Below are 20,836 nucleotides of genomic sequence, written 5' to 3'. Positions count from 1 at the left end.
TCTCACCACAGATCCTAATACTGTATTTTTTCTATTTTTATTTATTACTGGATCCTATAAATATAGAATTTTTTATTAAATTTTTTTTTTTTTTTTATTTCTATAAAAAATAGAAATATGAGCAATAATATATATTTGTATCAATATTTCTGTATCTTAGTACAACTCAGCAAAATGTGCTTAGGGCTTTTGTAATACTAATTTATTTAAATAAGTATAAATAAATAAAAATATTCCACAAACCAAAGAGCTTTTTTTTCTTTTTGAAGACAGAGCTGTTTACAAAAATTCAAATGAAAACTTTTGACTGAAGTGAGATAAAAAAAAAATAAAAAAAGGAAAGAATATTGGACAAGTCTGTCATTAAATATGGATAGTGTTACTAGTAATGAATATCTTTAACTCTTCCAATGTGCTTGCCTGACTTGAAATGCACTGAATATTGATGAAAGACATATATCCATTATTCTAATTAATTTCTGTCACTTGTCAACATCAAACTACTGCATCTAATATGGTGCCTAGATGGTCCTACATTTTTAATGAATTATTTCTTAACATATATTTAAAGAGAATGTTGCTCAAATGTTGCCCTTGGTTCTAAAACACCAAGGGTGGGGAAAACTTAGCCTTTTTTCTTTGCCTATCCTCTAAATTTCTTCCCACTCAACTTCCCACCACAGTAATCCACAAATCATAAACAATTATCACATTCCTTCCCTCTTCTTTCTGTCAGCACAGTGAGTACACACACATGCAACATGGCTCCACACACACACACACACACACACACATACAGTTTCAAACTCTTGAAAATGATTGAACTAGCCTCCAGCGGATTTTTTTTTTTTTATCAAACTAGAAGCAGCAGCCTATAGAGAAAGCGGACTCTGATTGCACAGATCAATCAGTCACTCAATCATGTCGTCTACTGTCCTGTCCTCTACTGGTCCCTTGCACCCCGTCCTGGAAGGGACACAGCACATTTGTTTGATCTCAACAGAGTGTTTTTCTGCTTATCAGTAAAAGCAGCTGTGCATCCCAGACAGCGTGCAGCCGGAGAGGCGGGACGGCCCTGTGATGTTTTCATCACAACAGCCAGTAGATATTACTCGCTCTGTGCTGTCTCGCTATCATTCTCTCCTTTCTACGATTTGAACTAATAAACCATGAAAATAAACAACCATCTTTTTTTTCTTTTTTTTCAAGTATTTGAAGCGTTTTTGCCAGTGGTTGGGAGTTGCTAAGTAAATGTAGCGCTGATATTATTTTAAATATTTTTCTGAAATTTCACAACTTTAATGAGCTACTTTTACCAGTGAGTCACATTTATAATCGAGCAAACTCAGGAAATAATCAGACATACTCTCCTCACATTCTTTTTTGAAGAATTCAGTTAAACAGTTCCTGTTGAATCCCTGTTCAAATGATGTTCATGATTTTAACTGTTATAGATGTTTATTATATATATGTATTATTAATATTATTATATTATATTATATTACTATAATACAATATATTGTTAGTGAATAAACAATACACAATAGTGAATAAACACGTAGATCCGCAATCATCATTTGTATTCACTAATGATCTGATGGTAGAACTTTTGTTAGGTATGTCAGAGGTTCCGGGTTCTAATCCACCCTTGTGTAGTTTTTTTCCTCATTAAAATCAAAGATGTTGTTCATCAATGATTGTATATCAAGAGCAGGGACACGTTTGTGTACATTTTGTTTTGTGATTTCACCAGAAAGAATAGAGAGTTTCCGCAACAGCATTAAGCGATATACAATATTTGCATATGATTTAGCAGTTTATTGTCATAAATATCAAAAATCTAAAAGGTGTGCATCATACATGAGACCTGGGTGAACAGTGTACAGTTGGTTTTATGACTGTAAGTCATTGTCTTCAAATGCTATTGAAGTTAGAAATGTTTATGCCAATGTCGCATGTAATTTTGAGACGGTCCCTAAATATGCGTGCGATAAAAAAAGTCTAAGAATGCGCTTATCTTTATAACGTACCCATGTCTTAATGCCAAAGACCGCACTATATCTTTATATGACATTCCTAATTTAAAGTAAAATGTTATTTCTTCTGTCATCTCCATCTCTGCTGTAGCCCAGTCTATGGTACGGTTACAGTATTGGCCGCTGTGGCTCCCTCAACGCGTGGCCACGACATAATGATGTCGTTACCTCAACAAAATGATCTCGTGGCCACGAGAAAAATATATCGTTCCCTCAACATATGATCTCGAGGCCACGACTTTGCATCGCGTGGCCACAACATAATGATGTCGTTACCTCAACAAAATGATCTCGTGGCCACGACTTAATATGACGTTCCCACGAGATATTATCACATTCCCACGACTTAATATCACGTTCCCACGAGGTTATATGTTGTGGCCACGACAAAAATAAGTGAACCGAACATGTCCCCTCCCGGTCACCGTATGTTAGTCATTGTAGTGAAGCTAACTTTTAATATCTTCAATATTTTAATGTAGATTAATTAGTTATTCTTCTGTCACCAGATAGTGACATAATTAGTCTATATTAGTATAGCAGCTTTTGTTAGTGGTTTGTAGTGTAGAAAACAACTTTTTCAAGTAACTTAGGCCTACTACTCATTAGTGCTTATTAGTATAGTAGCTTGTAGTGCCAAACTACTTTCTTGTAGCGGACTACTTTAAGAATAGCTAATTAGTCCATATTAGTAGCAAACTACTTTTCAAATAGCCAAATAATTTAATAGCTAGTATTCTTTGTTAGCATAGTTGTAGCTTTTAGTCTAGCTAATTTTGTTGCTAACTACTTAGCTAAGAATAGCTAATTAGTCCGTTGCTATAGTAGTACTTTTGTTAGTAGCCTAGCTTGTGTTGCGGCAAACTACTTTTTTCAAGTAGCTAACTATGCTACTATTACTCTAATAGCTAAGTAGTAGTTTGCTTGTTTACAGCTTTTGTTAGTAGCTTGAAGTGTAACTACCTAGTTTTTCAAGCAACTGGCTAGTCTACTTGAGCTTGACCTCAGTGTAAATTATAAATAGCCTGTATGTGATGTCACTGGTTTCATGTATGTGTAGAGTGTTTAGCACCACCTGTTGATTGTGTGGAGAAAGCAGACAGCTCACTTAATTTTTCCTGTTTTCCTATTGGTTGGGGTTGGTCACATGGTTGGTCTTAGGTGAGACCAGCCATTTTAGAAGTATGTTTGGCATGGCAAGAGGCTTTAGTTGGGCCTCTGGCCAATCTGCAGCATCTGCCTGAGTTGAGCCTTGAAGAAGCTATGTTTGTAAGTAGACCTGACATATTTAATGTTGTGAATGGTTAGGGCTGTATATTATGTCATGATTTATTGTATGATAAGATGTATAACTGCCGTCTGTTTTCACATGCAATATTTACCTCATGGTATTGAGTGTTTGTGACTGATATAACTGTAAACTGAAAGAAAGTTTTCTTGTGTTTTTAGTTTCACAAAGTAAGTGGAAAAGCACTGTAAAAACAAGTGATGAAGACAAACAAGTAAAAGAATTGAACTTTACTTCCACGTCCTTGTCATCTTTAATCATTGAGTGCCCAGTACACCTGTTTAGCTGTCTGTCACTTTGTGGAGAGTACGCACACAGTGGACAGAACACTGTATCTTGGGAAGCTACAGTTAGCCTCCACTGGAGCACTGGTCTCTACTGAGCATGTAGCAGTGTGTATTTGGCTGTAGTCTCTGCTGCCTGGTGATGCCATTACAGTAAACAGCATCTGGCAGACACACTTCATAACCTCTTTAAACTGCAGATTACTGAGCTGTAATGAGCTTGTGTTTGTGTGCTACAGCCTGCCGCACATTTGCACCTTGGGCTGTTGGTATAGCTAGTAGAGTGTGTGATATTCTTTCAAGAACCTTGTGTAACAAACAAGATTTAAAACTTAGCCCTAACACTGTCTGTAATGCTAACTTGAACTATATTGTGATACTCTGAAGCCACCCCCAAAAAGCTTTGAATCCAAGAGCAAAACCTTAATTGATTTTTTTTCCTAATAACCCATGCATGTACCATCACCATTGTGCCTTGAGCAAGCCTCTGTACTCCAAGTTCCTCTAAGTCTGTTGTCCCTGTAATACATGTATTTGAAAAACATTTATTTGTTTTAAAAGAACTTGAGTGTCTGATTTTATTTACGTGTCGTCACTTCCTCTTAGTTCCTTGGAGAGGTCCCAGAGAACGCTGTGGGTGTGGTCGTGGCCAATTTGACTGTCAGAGACAAGGATCAGCCTCATACACCCAACTGGAATGCCGTCTATAGGATTACAGGAGGAGATCCATTGGGCCATTTCGCCATACGCACTGATGAGATCACCAACGACGGCAGGGTCATAGTGGTTAAGGTGTGTGTGTCTTGTTGGTTACACTGTAAACATTAGTCTTGGTTCTCAGGCTGCTGATCTTTTGATTTGTTCTCAAACTCTGCATACTCAAACATTTAAATCTCTCATGTGTGAAATCTTCTCATCCACTATCTGTCCTCAATCCCATCACTGATTCTTCAGACATGGAGCAGCTTTACCTGGAATTAGTTTTTAAAATAGCAACATTTCTACTTAAAGATGATTGCTCGAATGTGTCCTAACTCAAATTGCCATTTCACATGACCTTCTCTTTATCAAAATAATGACAATATCATTTACTACAATTAAAATCTCCATAATTAATATAGATTAAAACTAGAGATGCACCTATGTATTGGCCAATAAAAGCTATTATTTTCAATATCGGCCATTTTCAACTGTGGAAAGATGTCAATAAAACAGCTTGTGAACAATGCCACTTAACGTTGAATTAACTCAGGAAAGTCACCCGATGAGCTTATTTACTGTTAAATATACTTGTATGTTTGAATAAATTTGCCATGAAGACAAGTGCTTATGAAACCAACCTTATATGTGCAACTGAGTTGTATACAAACATTTATTTGGGTGTAATTATTATATCTGAAAATACATAGCAGTTTAATATAATATCTCTGTTGTTAATTGCAACCAATATTATAGTGTACCAAATGAGACGGTTCTCTGTATAGTTTGCAGCATTATTTGGGAGAGATTTTTTTTTCCCCATAAGAAAAATGGCATCGGCCAATATCATTCTGAAAAATCGACTGTCGGTATCGGCTGAGAAATGTAATATTGGTGCATGTCTAATTAAAACCTATTCCATTTAAGGAATCATAAAAATTATAATTTAAACTGCTAGAAACTACTGTCTCTCAATTATTCATTTAAGTGAATTATTTGTCACTATTACAAAGAATACTTGACACATTATTTCTTAATGTGTTAAACCATACTGAGTGAAATAATAGACCAGGAAAAAGCATATTTTGCGTGGTAATGCAAGAACCAGGATATTGCAACCCAACACAGGTGAATAGCTCCCAGATTAATATATATATATATATATATATATATATATTTTTTTTTATATATATATATATATATATATATATATATATATATATATATATATATATATACTATTTTATATATAATAAAAGTATATATATATACTTTTATCTTTCTCCCACAGTTTTGTAGCCTGTATTACTCTAATATTAAGGAGTCAGTGATGTGTAACTTCAAAACCTTTGTGTATGCATGTTTTGCATACTTTCTTTGGCCATTTGCATGGTGTGTGTGTGTGCGTGTGCAACAGAGAGTAATAGAAGCCCTTGGTATACTTAGACATGTATTTCAGCCTCTTTCGGCACACCACACTATCCACGAAATAGCGGATTCTCTCACACTTGTCAACTCCTAACCTTTACTACAGGGTTCACTTCATCTTTTAACTCAAACTGAGTCACTTTCTGTTCCTCTTCTAACACTTCTGGAGTCTCTTTCAGGCCATTCAGCCTGAGAGTGAAGAGTTGAATGTCTTTTAGGTGAATTGTTTTTTGCAGTTTCAATTAATGTTTAACTGAATCATGTTTCCTCTAACAAAAAAGCTTCTTGCTTATGTTACCAGGTCTAAAATCACCTTCACATTGTTGGAGCACAACCAAGTTCATCGAAGGTTTAAGAAACTTTTGTGTTTGTGTGCATATGTGCAGCCAGTCGACTATGAGAGGAACGGAGCCTTCATGCTGATGGTGGTGGTCTCGAATCAAGCTCACCTGGCCAGTGGGATCCCCTCCTCGCCGTCCTCCTCTGCTAGTGTTACTATCACAGTGCTGGATGTCAATGAGGCCCCCGTGTTCCCGTCCAATCCTAAAGTCATCCGCTTTGAAGAGGGAGTGCCTGCTGACACCACCCTCGCTACTTTCGCTGCACTGGATCCAGACCGCTTCATCCAGCAGACTATCAGGTAGAGAGGAATGACAGGAAGTGCTGTTGTCTGTCTGATTGAAACTCAGGATGTCGATCTTTCTGAGTGACCGTAAATGTCAATCATTTATGTTCTTCCTCGCTCAAACACACACGTGGGTCAATGACAAAGTATGTCTGTCTTTTAGAAAATTCAGTTTAGTTCAAAAGCGTCAAGTTATGATTAAAATTCTCTTTATATTCAAGTTGGTTTCACACATTTTTGAGAAATGTTTAAACTGATTTAATGACTCGATGTCAATTGGTGTAACCATTAAGTAAAATTGAATACATTTTGAACAGACTTTTCATAAAAAGGTCAAAAATGTGATATTTAAAAATAATAATAATGACCTTGACGCAACGTCAGGAATCCGCTGATATAATTTTCCTGTTTAATGGCTTATTAGTTGTTGTTTTTTGTTCTTTATTGCAGTTACAATTTTCATTAAGACCCACAAAAATATCAAAATGACTTTTTACGCAAAGATTGAAATTTCCTGTCATTGAAAGCTTATTTTTGTTCTGACATTTCAAATCTTTAAATGCTTCATAAAAAAAATACTGTTATTTCAATGCTTTCAGAGTTTCAGAGTCTTCTTGAATGATTGATGTTTATTGATGATTTAAATACAGCACTCATGAGTGACACACATGAATAGCAAATCAACCCAACGTGTCCGCCACATGAGCTCTAATGTATTCCACCCACTCTGTTCACGTTTCAATTTTCTGCTGAGTCATGCTTTAAGTTTTAAAATGTCCATTAATCCATGAGCACTTTATTTGACTGGTGATTTTAAGAGCCATTTTTATAGCAACCAGGCTTAAAACAAATCCATCACTCTCAGGTGCAGGTCAACCCGGACTTCGTGAGCAAACATCAGAAGTACATGCAATTTCCATACTGTGCTGTATGTCAAGTGATGTAGCACATATCGTTCGCACCATTAACACCCTTGGGAGCAGCTAAATGCTTTTAATTGACTCTCTCCTGTTCTAGTCCCTTGGTTGTGCCTGGGTTGCCAAGCAACAGGGTGAAAGGTCATTGAGTAATGAGCCAAACCATTCCCCACACTGCTGCTTCTATTGTGTCTCCCCCTCTCTCTCACTCTATCAGTCGTTCACGCTTGATCTCTCTTGATTTCTCTTTTTTTCCATGACTCAAAAGTGTGCGGGCATCTTGCCAGCTTGAAGTATTGATCCAAAGTTTGCCTCCATGCGCATTCACTCACACACTCGAGGGACCTTCACTAGACTTGCTCCATAGATCACTGTACGCAAGGAACAGTCCAATCAATACAGTCCACACTGTGGCGCTCTCGCTCTCTGAATCTATCAATGTTATAGGCTCAAATAAGCAAACAACAGGCCCTGATAAACAAACAACAAAAATATTACGTGTGGGCTTGATTATTAGCAATATTAGCTGTATAGCAATATATAAAATTACAAATATAATATTCCATGATAATATTCAAACACCAGTAGCAGTCAATGCAGTCGCATTGTTAGCAACTTTGAGAACTGGTCTAGCAGATAAATAGACTGTTACTGTTTTTAACTTCAGTGTTTTGAATTAATAGAGCAGAAGCTTGATACATTACCCAATAATATATAGAAGAAAGATAGTGTGTCACATCCGTGATTTGATTGAGTGTAAATGTTTCCACATTTCTCCGAGCAGATCCATTGATCAGAACAGAGCCCATGCTGCGACTGAATGAGGGACATATCTTAATAATCCACATGCTATATCCTCATAACAGGCTAAATATGATTTTAACGGCATTTAAATGGATTGATGATCTCAAAGTTCTACATTATTACCCTCAGCCATACTGTTACAGCATAAATTATGATTGAACGTTGAGCTCTATACTGCGTCTTGCGAATGCTTATGGATTTTTATCCCGAGTAATCTGATGAACAAATGCTTTTGGCCTTCAGGTACTCCAAACTGTCAGATCCAGCCAACTGGCTGAAAATCAACAGGACCAATGGAAGGATCACCACCATGGCGGTGCTGGATCGTGAGTCGCCGTATATGAAGAAGAATGTATATGAAGCAACCTTTTTGGCCGTGGATAATGGTAAGAAAGTTGGAAAGTTTGAACGAAATCAAAATTGAGTGTCGATGCATTAAGGTGCTGTGTATGAAAAAAAAATATGGATTTGAACGATTGTGCAGGTCAGCTTGGAGAGAGGTTGGTTAGCTTGAACTTCATTTGTCCCACAGAGCAAAAAAGCTGTTCACAGCCTATCGATTCATAACCTATCAGCACTGGGGCATTTTTCTATTCTTGTTGGATTTCATTCTCATGCTCTATTCAACCAAGAAAGTGTTCCAACAAAGCTGCTGTCCAATCACAGTTGATTTGCTTGTCCATTTTTGCTCAAACTTTCTCAAATGGAGAGAGTAGATTGCGTAACACAAAGAGTTGCTTCACACCCTCAGAAAACTTCAGGGTGAGTTGGTACGATTAGGATATCAAACCATGTTTATCTTTGTCGCAAGTGAACCTGTATTTAATGTAATCTAGGTAATTTGTTTTACCTCATATAGTTTTGTTCATGGTTTTTGAGGATGAGGGGTTCTCACACCAGTGTTGAGGAAACTCTAACTTGTCCAATCACACTATAGTACAAGCTAATCGTAATTTGAATTAAAGTACAGTCAATCTATTGTTTTGAATCAGAAAATAGCTATACTACGATCTTAAAAAAATAGCTAACAACATTGAAATTAGGGGGCAATATGTTCATACAAATACTGTATAATCAGAACCATTTTTTTGGCATAAAAAATTAGGGTTTTGAATGAATGAGGAATTAGGGTGACAGTATCAACCTTGAAAAGATTGCAGATTTAATATTTTAAAGGTTGATACTGTTACCCTAATCATCAAAACACAAATTTACATAATCGAGTCAAAAACATTGTCCAGTGACTTAAATCTGTGAATTGTTTTTAATCTGCTCATTCACATGAACCATCCAAACAAACCAATTCACTAAAATGAATCAGACTATCGAATTCTACATTTAAGAGAATACAGTCTGAATGAACCAATTCACTAGAATGAATTAGACTTTCCTGTGCTTCAATGCATATTAGAGGGCACAGTCTTTGAACAGTCTAGAATGAAATGGATTTTTCAAATCTACTAATGAGAGAGGCATGTTAATGAACAGATTCACTAGAATTAACCATACCTTCCAATGCTACATATGAAAGAAAAAGACCTTGTAGGTGAGCATGTTTGATTATATATTATAAAGGGGTCATATGATGCTATTTTAAAAGTTCATTATTTTGTTTATTGGGTATAACAGAAATTATATTTTGTTAAAGTTTGGGAGGAGCACGTCCATATAATCTACCCAATCAGCGCGAGGAGGCCTACAGTTGTAATCAAAATTATTCAACCTCCATCGCAAATCAGGTTTATTGACAAAATTTACAGACTTTTAGCTGTTTGCAATAAACAAATCAAACAAAAAGTAGTGTTGCACGATTAATCATATCACAATCGCAATCGCGATGTCAAGCCTACACGATTAAATGACGCAAAATTCTGCGATTTTATATTAAATAAACAAATTAGCGCTGTTAACGCAATTAACGCAGCATCTGTTAATTTTTGCCATCCTTTGGCTAGTGTTACATGATCCCGCTCTTATTCATGCAAATGCTTTTAAACCATTCATGCGCGATAAGACAAAAAAGAACGCGCTGCCTGTGAATGTCCTGACTGTGACACACAGAAAGACTCGCACTAATATCGTGCGCGCGCACAAGACAGCATGCCAGAATACAGTTCTCTTTCGAGCTTGAACGAACAATAACACACACAATTATGCCAAAATGTCTTTTTGTCGAGTATCTTCATAACATAAGAGTAGTCTTATGATGAACGTGAAGATTTGTGACTCGTGAGAGAATGAGGCACGTGTGAGATCCGCGTCTCTGACAGCAGCAGCTGGTCTTAAAGGGACAGTACACAGTAGCCACTTATTATATCTGTCGCTAAAGTTAATCAAAGAACAAAGTGAACAGAGAAAAACACTCACTGCTCTTGACTAAAGAACTTTTTTCTTTAGGCAGATTATCACTAATCTGTGTGTGCATTTATTTTCCTTGAGAACCAAGCAAGTTGACTCATGAAACCATTTGTATATCGCAATCGCAATATTGACCTCAATTATCGCAATATGACATTTTCCCCAAATCGTGCAGCCCTAAACAAAAGTAATTGAAATAGCTCAACACAACAAATGTTTCAAGTGTTTTCCCCAAATTCAACTGAAAATGCAACTTTTAATGACTTATGCAGTCTCAAAATTATTCAGCCCCTTCATGGCAAGCATCTCTATTACTTGATAGAACACCCTTTAACCGCTGATCCATAGGGTATAAAAGTTTTGTTTCATCGCTTCACAGAACAGAACCTCAAAAATTCTGTGGCTTATTTATATGATTTTGAGCACTTTTCTTGTGCTTTGGGGTCATTAGCGTTTAGTACGCACCTTACTGTGCAAACTGAAACCTCAGTGCCTGTTGCCACCAAGTCTTGTCACAGGTCTTTTGCAGCCACTCGAGGGTTTTTCTGAACCTGCCTTCTCAGAAATTTGGTTGCAGCCGTTTATAGCTTCCATTTTCTGCCCCGTCCAGGTAGTTTAACCACTATTCCTTTAACCTTTAACTTGCAAACAATGCTTCCAACGGTGTCTCTAGGAACATTTAGTGCCTTTGCTAACTTTTTGTATCCTCGTCCTTGTTTGTGAAGGGCAATGATATATTCTCTTAACTTTTTGGACCATTCTTTTGACTTATTTCTTTTGGCCATATTTCTAACATGCAGTCAAACGCGACACTCAACAAACCTAGCCATTAGATATTTCATGTGTTCTAGCCATAGACTGTAAAAAAATATGGACGTAGTGTCCGTGACGTCACCCGTAGGTTTCTGAAGAGCATTTTTGAAGCCTAAAGTGGGCGGAGCCGGCCGTCGCCATCTTGGCCTTGCGTCACTCCCGGATAACAGAAAATAGGCAAACAGGCGGGGCGTGAGTGGAGCTGACCTGGCTATCTGAAATCACCTAGCTCGACGTGATCGAGTTAGCTGATGATGTAAAGCCAATTAAACGTTCCTATTTTTGCCCTTCGAAATATTATAATAGTTAAAAGGCATGGCTGAGACTGTGTATTACTTCGAGAGTGTTTGTGTGTGACAGTGATTTATGTGCATACATGTCCGTCACTCTTTCATGGTCCGTCAGCGCGGCATCGCTCAAGTTCGTAGAGAGCTTATTCAGTCCATTTTAAATTCTGATTTTGGCCGTCTCTCAAATGGGTTAAACCATAGATATATTGCCTTTGAAGTTCAAGTAAATGCGCTAGAAAATCCGCGCTCATTCATGTGCATTTATTGCATGGACGGAGAAAGCGCCGACGCCTGCAGGATTTCATCTGATGAAACAAGCATATTATAATCCATCTGTTCCATGGGAGCAGAACGAACGAGTATTTATTGACGTTTTAAATTTGAAAACCCCAAAAAGCAACGAAATTGTCAGACATCCATTAGTGCAGGTTCACGGAGGAAAACAACTGAAATACAGCGCTGGTTGTTCTCTCGAACGATAACGACGGAATCCAAAGACGTGGGCTTTGTACCCAAGTATTAAATTGTATGAATTAATCCCGAAAAAAAGCACAAACACTGCAGAGATGGCAAGTTCAGCAGCAACATTTGCTGAGGTGAAGTGACGGCTAGTAACAGCAGACAAACGGCTAGCACTGACAGCGGCAATCCATCTGTCACTCAAGTGGCCACTGGCCACACCCTTAAATTTAAATATTAATCAACTAAACGGACGAGTTATAAAATAATTCACCCCCCTCACAGTTGTTATGAAGGGCAAAATTAGCTGTATAGACCAAAGCCACATAGAGATCCAGGCTGTAAACATATTTTTTTCTGCTGTAAAGTTGGTAATTTTAACATGAGGGAGATACAGATTTGACTCACTTCTGCAGCCAGGCCAAGCGGCCAGTCAATGAATTGCAGTTTAACTCACTTCCGTATTGGTTTCAAGAGAGAGACGGGGAGGTTGCCGCTTGGTTCTAGCTCAAGCACATCTGGTGCAACTAATGAAGCCCTTGATTAGTTGCATCAGGTGTGCTTGAGACAACACCTGTTTTGTAGATTTGTGCTGTTGTGAGGGATTCTTTTCAGGGGGTTGAATAATTTTGAGACTGCAGATGTCATTAAAAGTTGCATTTTCAGTTGAATTTAGGAAAACCACTTGAAACATTTGTTGTGTTGAGCTATTTCAATTACTTCTGTTTGATTTGTTTATTGCAAACTGCTGAAAGTCTGTAAATTTTGCCAATAAACCTGATTTGCAATGAGGGTTGAATAATTTTGATTACAACTGTATGTAAATAGCCAACTCCCCTCGGTCCCAGGACAGTTTTCCAGCAGAACTCCCCATTCTCTGTTTCTAGCTTCCCATGCTTCTTTCTTTGTGTACACCTTTATGCTAATACTTCACATTGTGACGTAGACGTTTGTGGAAGTAATATCTGGACTGGACTTTTAGACAGGTTTAGATCAGTTTTCTCTGTTAGATAGAATAAATCTTTTTGTGGGAAACTGAGCTTTGTAACTTAAAACTCAAGATAAATTACACACTTGCTAAAATCAGAAAGATGTAGAGTTTTTATCACGGTTTATTGGCATGTTTATTTAGTCAAACTCTATGAAATGAAGAAACTAAAATTGCTTAACAAGGTATTGCTTCACAAGCTCAGAAAACTTCAGGGGAGGTTGGTATGATTAGGAAATCGACCAGTCTATCTGCCTGTCTTGGTGTGTTTTTCCCAGAAGTTTTCAAAGGTGTCTGTAGTGGCAGGCCTTGTCAGGCATCCTATCTGAACAAAGGCATATTGGCCTAAATCAATATGTCTTTGGGGACTGTCGTTTTGTCTAGCAGCTGATACAGATGTCCAGGGTTGACAGGTTGTATTTTAGACTCATATCGGACCTTCTAATAACAGAATTTGACATAATCAATCTTTATAATATGTAGCCTGTTACTCATTTAGAGCTTTGAGAATGATACACCTGTTTTTTCCACAAATGCCTCTCATCTTTGATGGGAGATTGTGTTGTGAGAGCCAGTATTAATATATCTAGCCTCGGTATGCTACGTTTTGTCTTTGATTCACGCACAGCCATAGGGAGCAGATGTGTCTGTTTCTTCAGGCAAAGTTATTACACATATCTGTCCTCTGAGAGAGCCCAGCTCTATTAAAGAGAAAACAGCTTTGTGAAATATTTATGTGCAGTTATCATTTCTTATATCTGACACAACTGAGAGTTTTCAGGACAAACACATAAACTTTATGACCATAACCCCTTGACTATCATTACACTCTTTCTGTCTTATAGGTTCCCCTCCTGCCACAGGAACCGGTACTCTCCAGATTTATTTGATAGATGTGAACGACAACGTTCCTGTCCTAGATCCTCAGGAGGCTCTGGTTTGCGAGAGGTCACGACATGGCTATCCGGTCAACATCACAGCCACGGATTTAGATTCAGAACCCAACGCTGGCCCATATGTCTTTGAGCTGCCCTCTTACCCCTCTTCTGCACGCCGTAACTGGACCATTTCACGCCTGAATGGTTAGACTTGGATTTTACAAATTCAAAGTATTTCAAGGTTTTTAACACTTCAACAGGTCATTTTTAACTCCCGTTAATGTGTTAATAAAGCTGAATAAAATGTGAAAATGTTTCTCTTCAGTTTAATACATCTAACATTAATAGTCGATAGGAAAAAAAGATAATATTCAAATATTTGACTTTGGCCTTAATACAGTGACACTATAAAAGCCAAATGTTTAATTTTGGATTTAATTTCCTATCTCTATCTAGGGAATTATGCCCAGTTGAAACTTCGGATCCCGTACCTGGAGGCAGGCATGTACAGAGTGCCCATTTTAGTTACGGACTCCGGAAACCCTCCCCTGTCCAACACCTCCGTGTTGAAGGTGAAGGTGTGTCCCTGTGATGAAAACGGAGACTGTACTGTGATCGGGGCGGTGACTGTGGCCGGGCTGGGAACTGGAGCTATTATCACCATCCTCATCTGTATCATTATACTGCTCAGTAAGTGATGGATGGATCAGGGGACGGATTGATGGTTTGATTTATAAATGGATGGATAATTAAATCAGAGAATGCAACAAAAACCAAATCTTCACAACATCAGTAAATTGTGATTAATAACCTTTCAATCTGTCATTTAATATTTGATTATTAATTTTCATTTAACTGTCAGTAAACATTTTCTCAGCTAAATGAACCTCCCAGCTTATATTTTATTTTATATTATATTATATTTTATATTATATTAATGCACACTGTTGTTCAAATATTTGGGGTCAGTAAATAAAAAATAATAATACTTCAGCTTCAAATTAATATTATGCATCAAAAGTGACAGTAAGACATGTATAATGATATTCATATTATTTCTATTTCAAATAAATGCTGCTCTTTTGCATATTTCTATTCATCAAGAAATCCTGGGGGGAAAAGATCATGTGACACTGAAGACTGGAGTAATGACCCCTGAAAATTCAGCTTTGCCATCACAGGCAAATATTTTAAAATAGAAAACAGTTATTTTAAATTGTACAAATAATTGTCACAGTAATATTTTTACTGTATTTTTTTTATTTTTTAAAAAATGCTGATTTGGTGAGCATAAGATACTTTATTCAAAACATTAGAAAAATCTACTGACCCAAACCTTTGAACAATATGCTGCTGTAACAGTGGACTAACACATATATATAATTAGAGATTGTTTTGTTTTCGTTGTCAAGTCTTATCTTGCCTAGGGCATCAAATAAGTCTAGACTGCCACTGATACCCCCTCAAAATTAGAAAATAGGTGCATGATGCTCCTGTATGTGTGTGGTTTTTTTAGGTATGGTTCTGTTCTTTGTGGTGTGGGTGAAAAGAAGGGAGAAGGAGCGTCAGACAAAACCCTTATTGATCGACCCTGAGGATGACGTCAGAGATAATATTCTGAAGTATGATGAAGAGGGAGGAGGAGAGGAAGATCAGGTAAATGTCACACACATTGTGCTTTTATCGATTGACGAGTCAAGGTTTGCTGCTTCTTTGTCTGTTGCAAGAGCAATGCTGACCTTGTTTGAGACTTGCACTGGTCTATTTTTATTTCTGTTACAGGACTATGACCTGAGTCAGCTGCAGCAGCCCGAGTCTCTAGACCACATAATGAGCAAGCCTGCAGGTGTGCGGAGAGTGGACGAGAGACCCGTTATCCTAGAATCTCAGTACCCTGTTCGGCCAACGGTACCACACCCAGGGGACATCGGGGAGTTCATCATTGACGTATGCTTCCTCTGTTTCTTATCATGAAGATAATCTAGTTATGCCTTAGGTTTGACTAATACCTGCAGAGGGGCATAGGAAATAGATATTAATTCACAGAGATTGGAAAGCTGTACTTAAATGGGTCATAACCGCTTTCTTCCCTGAGGTCCACATATAATCTTAGTTTTTTGTGTTAAAATGATTAGAATTTATTTTTCATCCACTTTGAATCTTCCGTCTGACCTTTAGAATCAAACGGTGTGTTTGTTGTGCCTTTAAAGTCCCTATTAAATCAAAATGTAATTTTTTTGGGCTTTTAGTATGAATATGTTAGCTTTTAGGTTATCTATAAGCTAGTGTGCTCCAATCCAATGACAAAATTCACATTTAGAAGATATAAGCATTCAAAACTTCAAGTCTCTCACTTCGCCAATATGGATAGCTGATTTTGATGGCATCACTTGGTAACCCTTTATTTTAAGGTGATATAGTTACACGTTTCTACATGTGCTTGCTATAGTATTAAAAGTAAATAAGGCATAATTACAAGTAACTAACCTGCTGCAGAGTGCATTCAGTCTGCTCCGGTCCAGAGACACAATAGCACAGAGCGGATCATTGGCGCAAGTCGGCACAGACCAGAAAGCGTATCGGACCCATTTGAATTCTGCACGGAATGCTATATTTTAAAGCAATATGGAGGAGAATTGGTTAGACTCTGCATTAGAAACTGACGAGTAGAAGAGATTACACCCATGCCATGCACCAACATAAATTACACACTTTTCAAACTACTCATCCTCAGCATGATTATATTCACTGTTTTGCTTTAGTAACTGTTTAATGTTAAATCTAATAGGGGAATCTATTAGACGGCTGTCAAATCTATAAGCTGTCAAATGCGGCTTTGCAGAGCTGTGATATGAACTAAACTCTTTTGGCTATTTTAAAAAAGGGGGGAGCTTTTCGATATGTCCCGCCCTGTCTTCCTGTTTCAGTGGAAATTATGTCAACACATTAAATAACGCTGCGTGTTTCAAGGCACTTCAGTGGGCCTTTATGAAACGTCTTTTGAACAAAGAGAGAAACTAAATTCTGATTCAGTTCTGCCACCAAAAAAAATCTAAGATTGTAAGTGGGCTTCAGAAAATAATGGAATAAATGATGTGCTTAAATAAATTAAGGTGTATAAAGTGTGATTTAAAATGATCAATCCTGTTAAAAATAAGCTTCATTCATTCCCAACCTTGTGGCCTCTTTAAGATATGTAGAGTTGCAGGTGATACAGAAGAATAAACAGCACAAGTATTGACAAAAATTTGTACATTTGGTGTAATGGGAATAATCTATCCCGGTTTTTCCTTATTTCCTCACCATGACTGGGCTAGTGTTATTTAAGTATTACTTAGTAGTATTTTGAATTAACCTTTTTAGTAATTAAAATTTTACAGTTTTAGATAAATAACGTGGATAGACGTGTTGATGTGATCTCCCTTATGTGGGAAAGAACCAAAAATGAGTCATATTTCACAGAGGAGGAAGTTACAGTGTGTTTTCATAGGGCATCAAGGTCTTTCATCTCAAACGATCAAGATAAATTTGATTCCCCCTGATGTGACCCCTTGAAGCACTTTACAGCAGTGGCTTTTAGAGTGTTTAGTACGCATCTGTTCCACCAGCCTTGTCTCATGTTCACATTAGGGTCTGCGCGCAGCAGATAATGACCCCACCGCTCCCCCCTACGACTCCCTGCTGGTGTTTGACTACGAGGGCAGCGGCTCCACAGCGGGCTCCGTTAGCTCCCTGGACTCCTCCAGCTCTGGGGAACAGGACTACGACTACCTCAATGACTGGGGTCCTCGCTTCAAAAAGCTGGCGGACCTCTACGGCGGAGGGGGAGAGGACTGAAGTTGGAAACGAGAGGAAGACGGAGGGGAATGGAGAGGGCCAGGAGGTACAATTGGCTTCTCGGATGTTTTACCGAGAAGCCGTGCGCCAAGCCTCCGACGTGGGCTGATTATCTCTCAACTAAAGTTCCTCTGCACGCTACGGAGGCATTGAGAGGGGAGGATATTGCCCTGCAGCCTGCTCTGGACCTTTGCTGCAATCCACAAGTATTTTACGGCTTTTTTACAATATTCCGCGTTGTGGTTTCTTCAGTGTTGTTTTGTCATTCCTCTCGGACCGCCTAGAGGCTCAAGATGGAATCGAGTTGCGATGGGGACGGCGAACTCTCAGCGTGCGGGAATAAAAAAAAAACGAGTGCGCGCTACTTTTTTTCCCCTTCGCTTTATCACTAAAGAGAGTTCCACACACACGTTTTTCTCTCAACTTGAATTTCAGTAGAACAGAAGCACTGTTGTTGATAAAGTGCCTTTTGTGGTGTGTTTTGTATCGGACTCCTGCAATCTCAGGGTCGGTTGCCATTTTGAAAAGTTTCTTCTGTTGGGCACACACTCCCCCCGTTCCGGTCCGCTCCTCTCGACTACCTTTTGCTTTCCTTTCATCCCTGCATTAACGGTGCACAACACCTCTTTGACTACTATGTGGAAACAAACAAAGGAAACAGAGAATGTTTTGTCAAAACTTTTGTTGATAAACACAGGACTCATTTTCCCTTAAGAAATCTCATTCTCCCTTGATGAGAAATTGGAGCGTATGAAGTACAGTGATCCAATTCGAAAAATCATTTTTTTTATTTAGTTTTGTTTTTTAAAACTTGACCGACCACGACCATATAATGTTATGTTGTATAATGGTTGTGTAAAAAACAAGGTCTTTATTTTAAAAGAAGAAAAAATATTACTGGAGAATGCCTTTTAGCTCATACTCTTGCCTGCCTTGTACGATTTTGTGTTGAGTTTCCGATTTGTAAAGGTAATTTAGGCATGACAAGTTGCCAGACAGTGAGACTAAAAGTGATGGCTGAAGAAACCCGACTCTAAAAGGATTGCATCAGAAGAAACCGTCTTTTTTGTCTTGAACATTCCCCTTTTCTAACTTTATAAGTTGATTAAAATATTATACGTGCATGACTTCTTTCAAAACAATGTCTCAATCTCTCGCACTTGTTCCTCTGTGGTCAGAATGTGAAAAGTAGTTGGCAAAGAATATACACCATACAGAATAAATATAATCTGAAAAAAAAAAAAAAAAGTAAAAATGCTGTAAAATACTTTTTTTTTTTTTCTTTTTTTTTTTAAGTATTATTTGAAACATTTGCTGCTCTTCAAGCTCAGAGTTGGGCTAAATGAGTGTGTCTGGGCCTGTTTGGTTTTTGTGTGTGAATCTGAGAGTGTTTGTCTATATCCTGTAGGATTTTTAAATTCTTTTTATATGTTTGTCTCTTGTATTTTTCCTTAGGTTTTACGTTCAATTCTTTGGCTATGAGAAATGCAGCAGCATTCAGTTTTTGTCTTATCTTGCTGAAGAAAGTCTGTCTCATACGTGCTGTCCCTGGATAGGGGTCTAAACCTGCATTGCAGAGAAGCTTACAATCATGCCTGCTCCACCATTCAGTGTAACTGATTTCTCTTTCCATTCATCTCAGATATTGGATGTGCTTTAGAGAATAAACAATCACAGTTTTATATATATAAAAAAAAAAAAAAAAAAAAAAACATGAAAAAAATCTCAGTCTCTGTCCTGTCCATAATAGATTCATGTCTCTTTTCTTCTCCCTCATTCTTCCATGTTTCTTTCAGCTGCTTGTCATAATATTTTCTGGGCATGAGTGAGCATTGCTTCATGCCATTAAGTGACAATTGAATTTTGCTGATATATCGAGTATGGGATTTCTGATTAAGCCACAAAATCAGGCCATTTTAAAATGGCAGCATGATAATCATTAGAACTTCTGGATTTCCATGCATTACCATTAAATTAACATTGACTTAACATAACTTTGGATGACTGCTCCTCCTACACATTTTCCTTCAGAAGCATTAATAATGAACCACTCTGTCTAGTGATGACAACACTTATCTGATAGAAAGTTTCCCAGCCTTTTTACATGTATTTAAATGAGCCGTGAATTTCTTTCCCATGACCAAGTGAAAGGTCAGTGTACTCAAAGGGCACATGGCATAATTAAAACATAAGGCCATCACTAATGACGATTCTCTGGGAGGGGATTAAAGCTAAAGAGTATTACAATTTAGGAAATTGGGACTATTTTATGAATTAATCAATTGATTTTGTCGCAAATAATTTTGTTTTATGCTTTATTTTTACAAGGACTATCAATCAATTTAACATTGTAATTGAATTAATTGCATGATATATTCATTACATTAATTTCCAATTAATTTCACATTAATAACTGTTGAGAAAAATAAAAATAACAGGTTCATGATATGAAAAAAATAATATATTAACTATCACCCTGCAATCCACCTTGTAAAGTCTGTCCATCTGTATGAGGTACATTTCTGTCCACTCAGGATGTGGTCTAGTATTCCATCCACAATATTGTTTATGTTAATACAGACCAGACATCTTTTGTCTGTTGCGTCACATCTTGTTTTTTGAAGCATCTTACATCATGAGCGCCACATTTTTGTCGCGTTAAAAAGGTTAACTTTTAGAAGTCAGCTAATGACACATTTTCAAACTTTTTTTATGTAATTAAATGAACACTAAATCGACTGCCCTTATATTTATAGTACAGTTAAAGTATCAAAATGAAGGGAAAAACTGTTTGGTTTGGATTCAACAGCATGTACAGCACCTCTACAGCATGTACATTAGCACATGCCACAGCTATTTTGGTTCTGATCTCATTTATTAATCTCTTGCCCATTTTAAAGACAGATACATACTGACAGTTTATCAGTGCTCTTCCATTTGTTTCAATCAGTACATCTCTCTCTCTCTCTCTCTCTCTCTGTGTTACGCATTGCATACTAATGATGAATATGTTCTGTTTTATCTACTCTTCGTGTACCGAAATTGTGTATGAGTATCTCTCTGCGGTTTCAATAAGTCAGCACACAGAGAGAGAGTGAGCAGAGACACCAGAGAGAGTGAGAGCTGTAGGGG

General features: G+C 37.6%; 1 protein-coding gene across 1 annotated transcript in view; it reads left to right on the top strand.

The window, feature by feature from the left end:
• Window positions 1-19,393, top strand: part of cdh4 (cadherin 4, type 1, R-cadherin (retinal)) — a 233,402-nt gene extending 214,009 nt beyond the window's left edge. Inside the window, exons 10-17 of the mRNA XM_084101096.1 lie at window positions 4,215-4,400; window positions 6,122-6,375; window positions 8,325-8,467; window positions 13,835-14,071; window positions 14,324-14,557; window positions 15,384-15,523; window positions 15,650-15,814; window positions 17,498-19,393. Coding sequence (XP_083957222.1) covers window positions 4,215-4,400; window positions 6,122-6,375; window positions 8,325-8,467; window positions 13,835-14,071; window positions 14,324-14,557; window positions 15,384-15,523; window positions 15,650-15,814; window positions 17,498-17,704 — 1,566 coding nt within the window. The 3' untranslated portion in view covers window positions 17,705-19,393. The remainder of the gene's footprint in view (window positions 1-4,214; window positions 4,401-6,121; window positions 6,376-8,324; window positions 8,468-13,834; window positions 14,072-14,323; window positions 14,558-15,383; window positions 15,524-15,649; window positions 15,815-17,497) is intronic.
• The last annotated feature ends 1,443 nt before the right edge of the window (window positions 19,394-20,836 follow it).

Source organism: Abramis brama (assembly GCF_963993115.1).
Source record: "Abramis brama genome assembly, chromosome: 23".
Classification (NCBI taxonomy): Eukaryota; Metazoa; Chordata; class Actinopteri; order Cypriniformes; family Leuciscidae; genus Abramis; species Abramis brama.
This window is presented reverse-complemented; position numbering and strand designations above follow the sequence as displayed.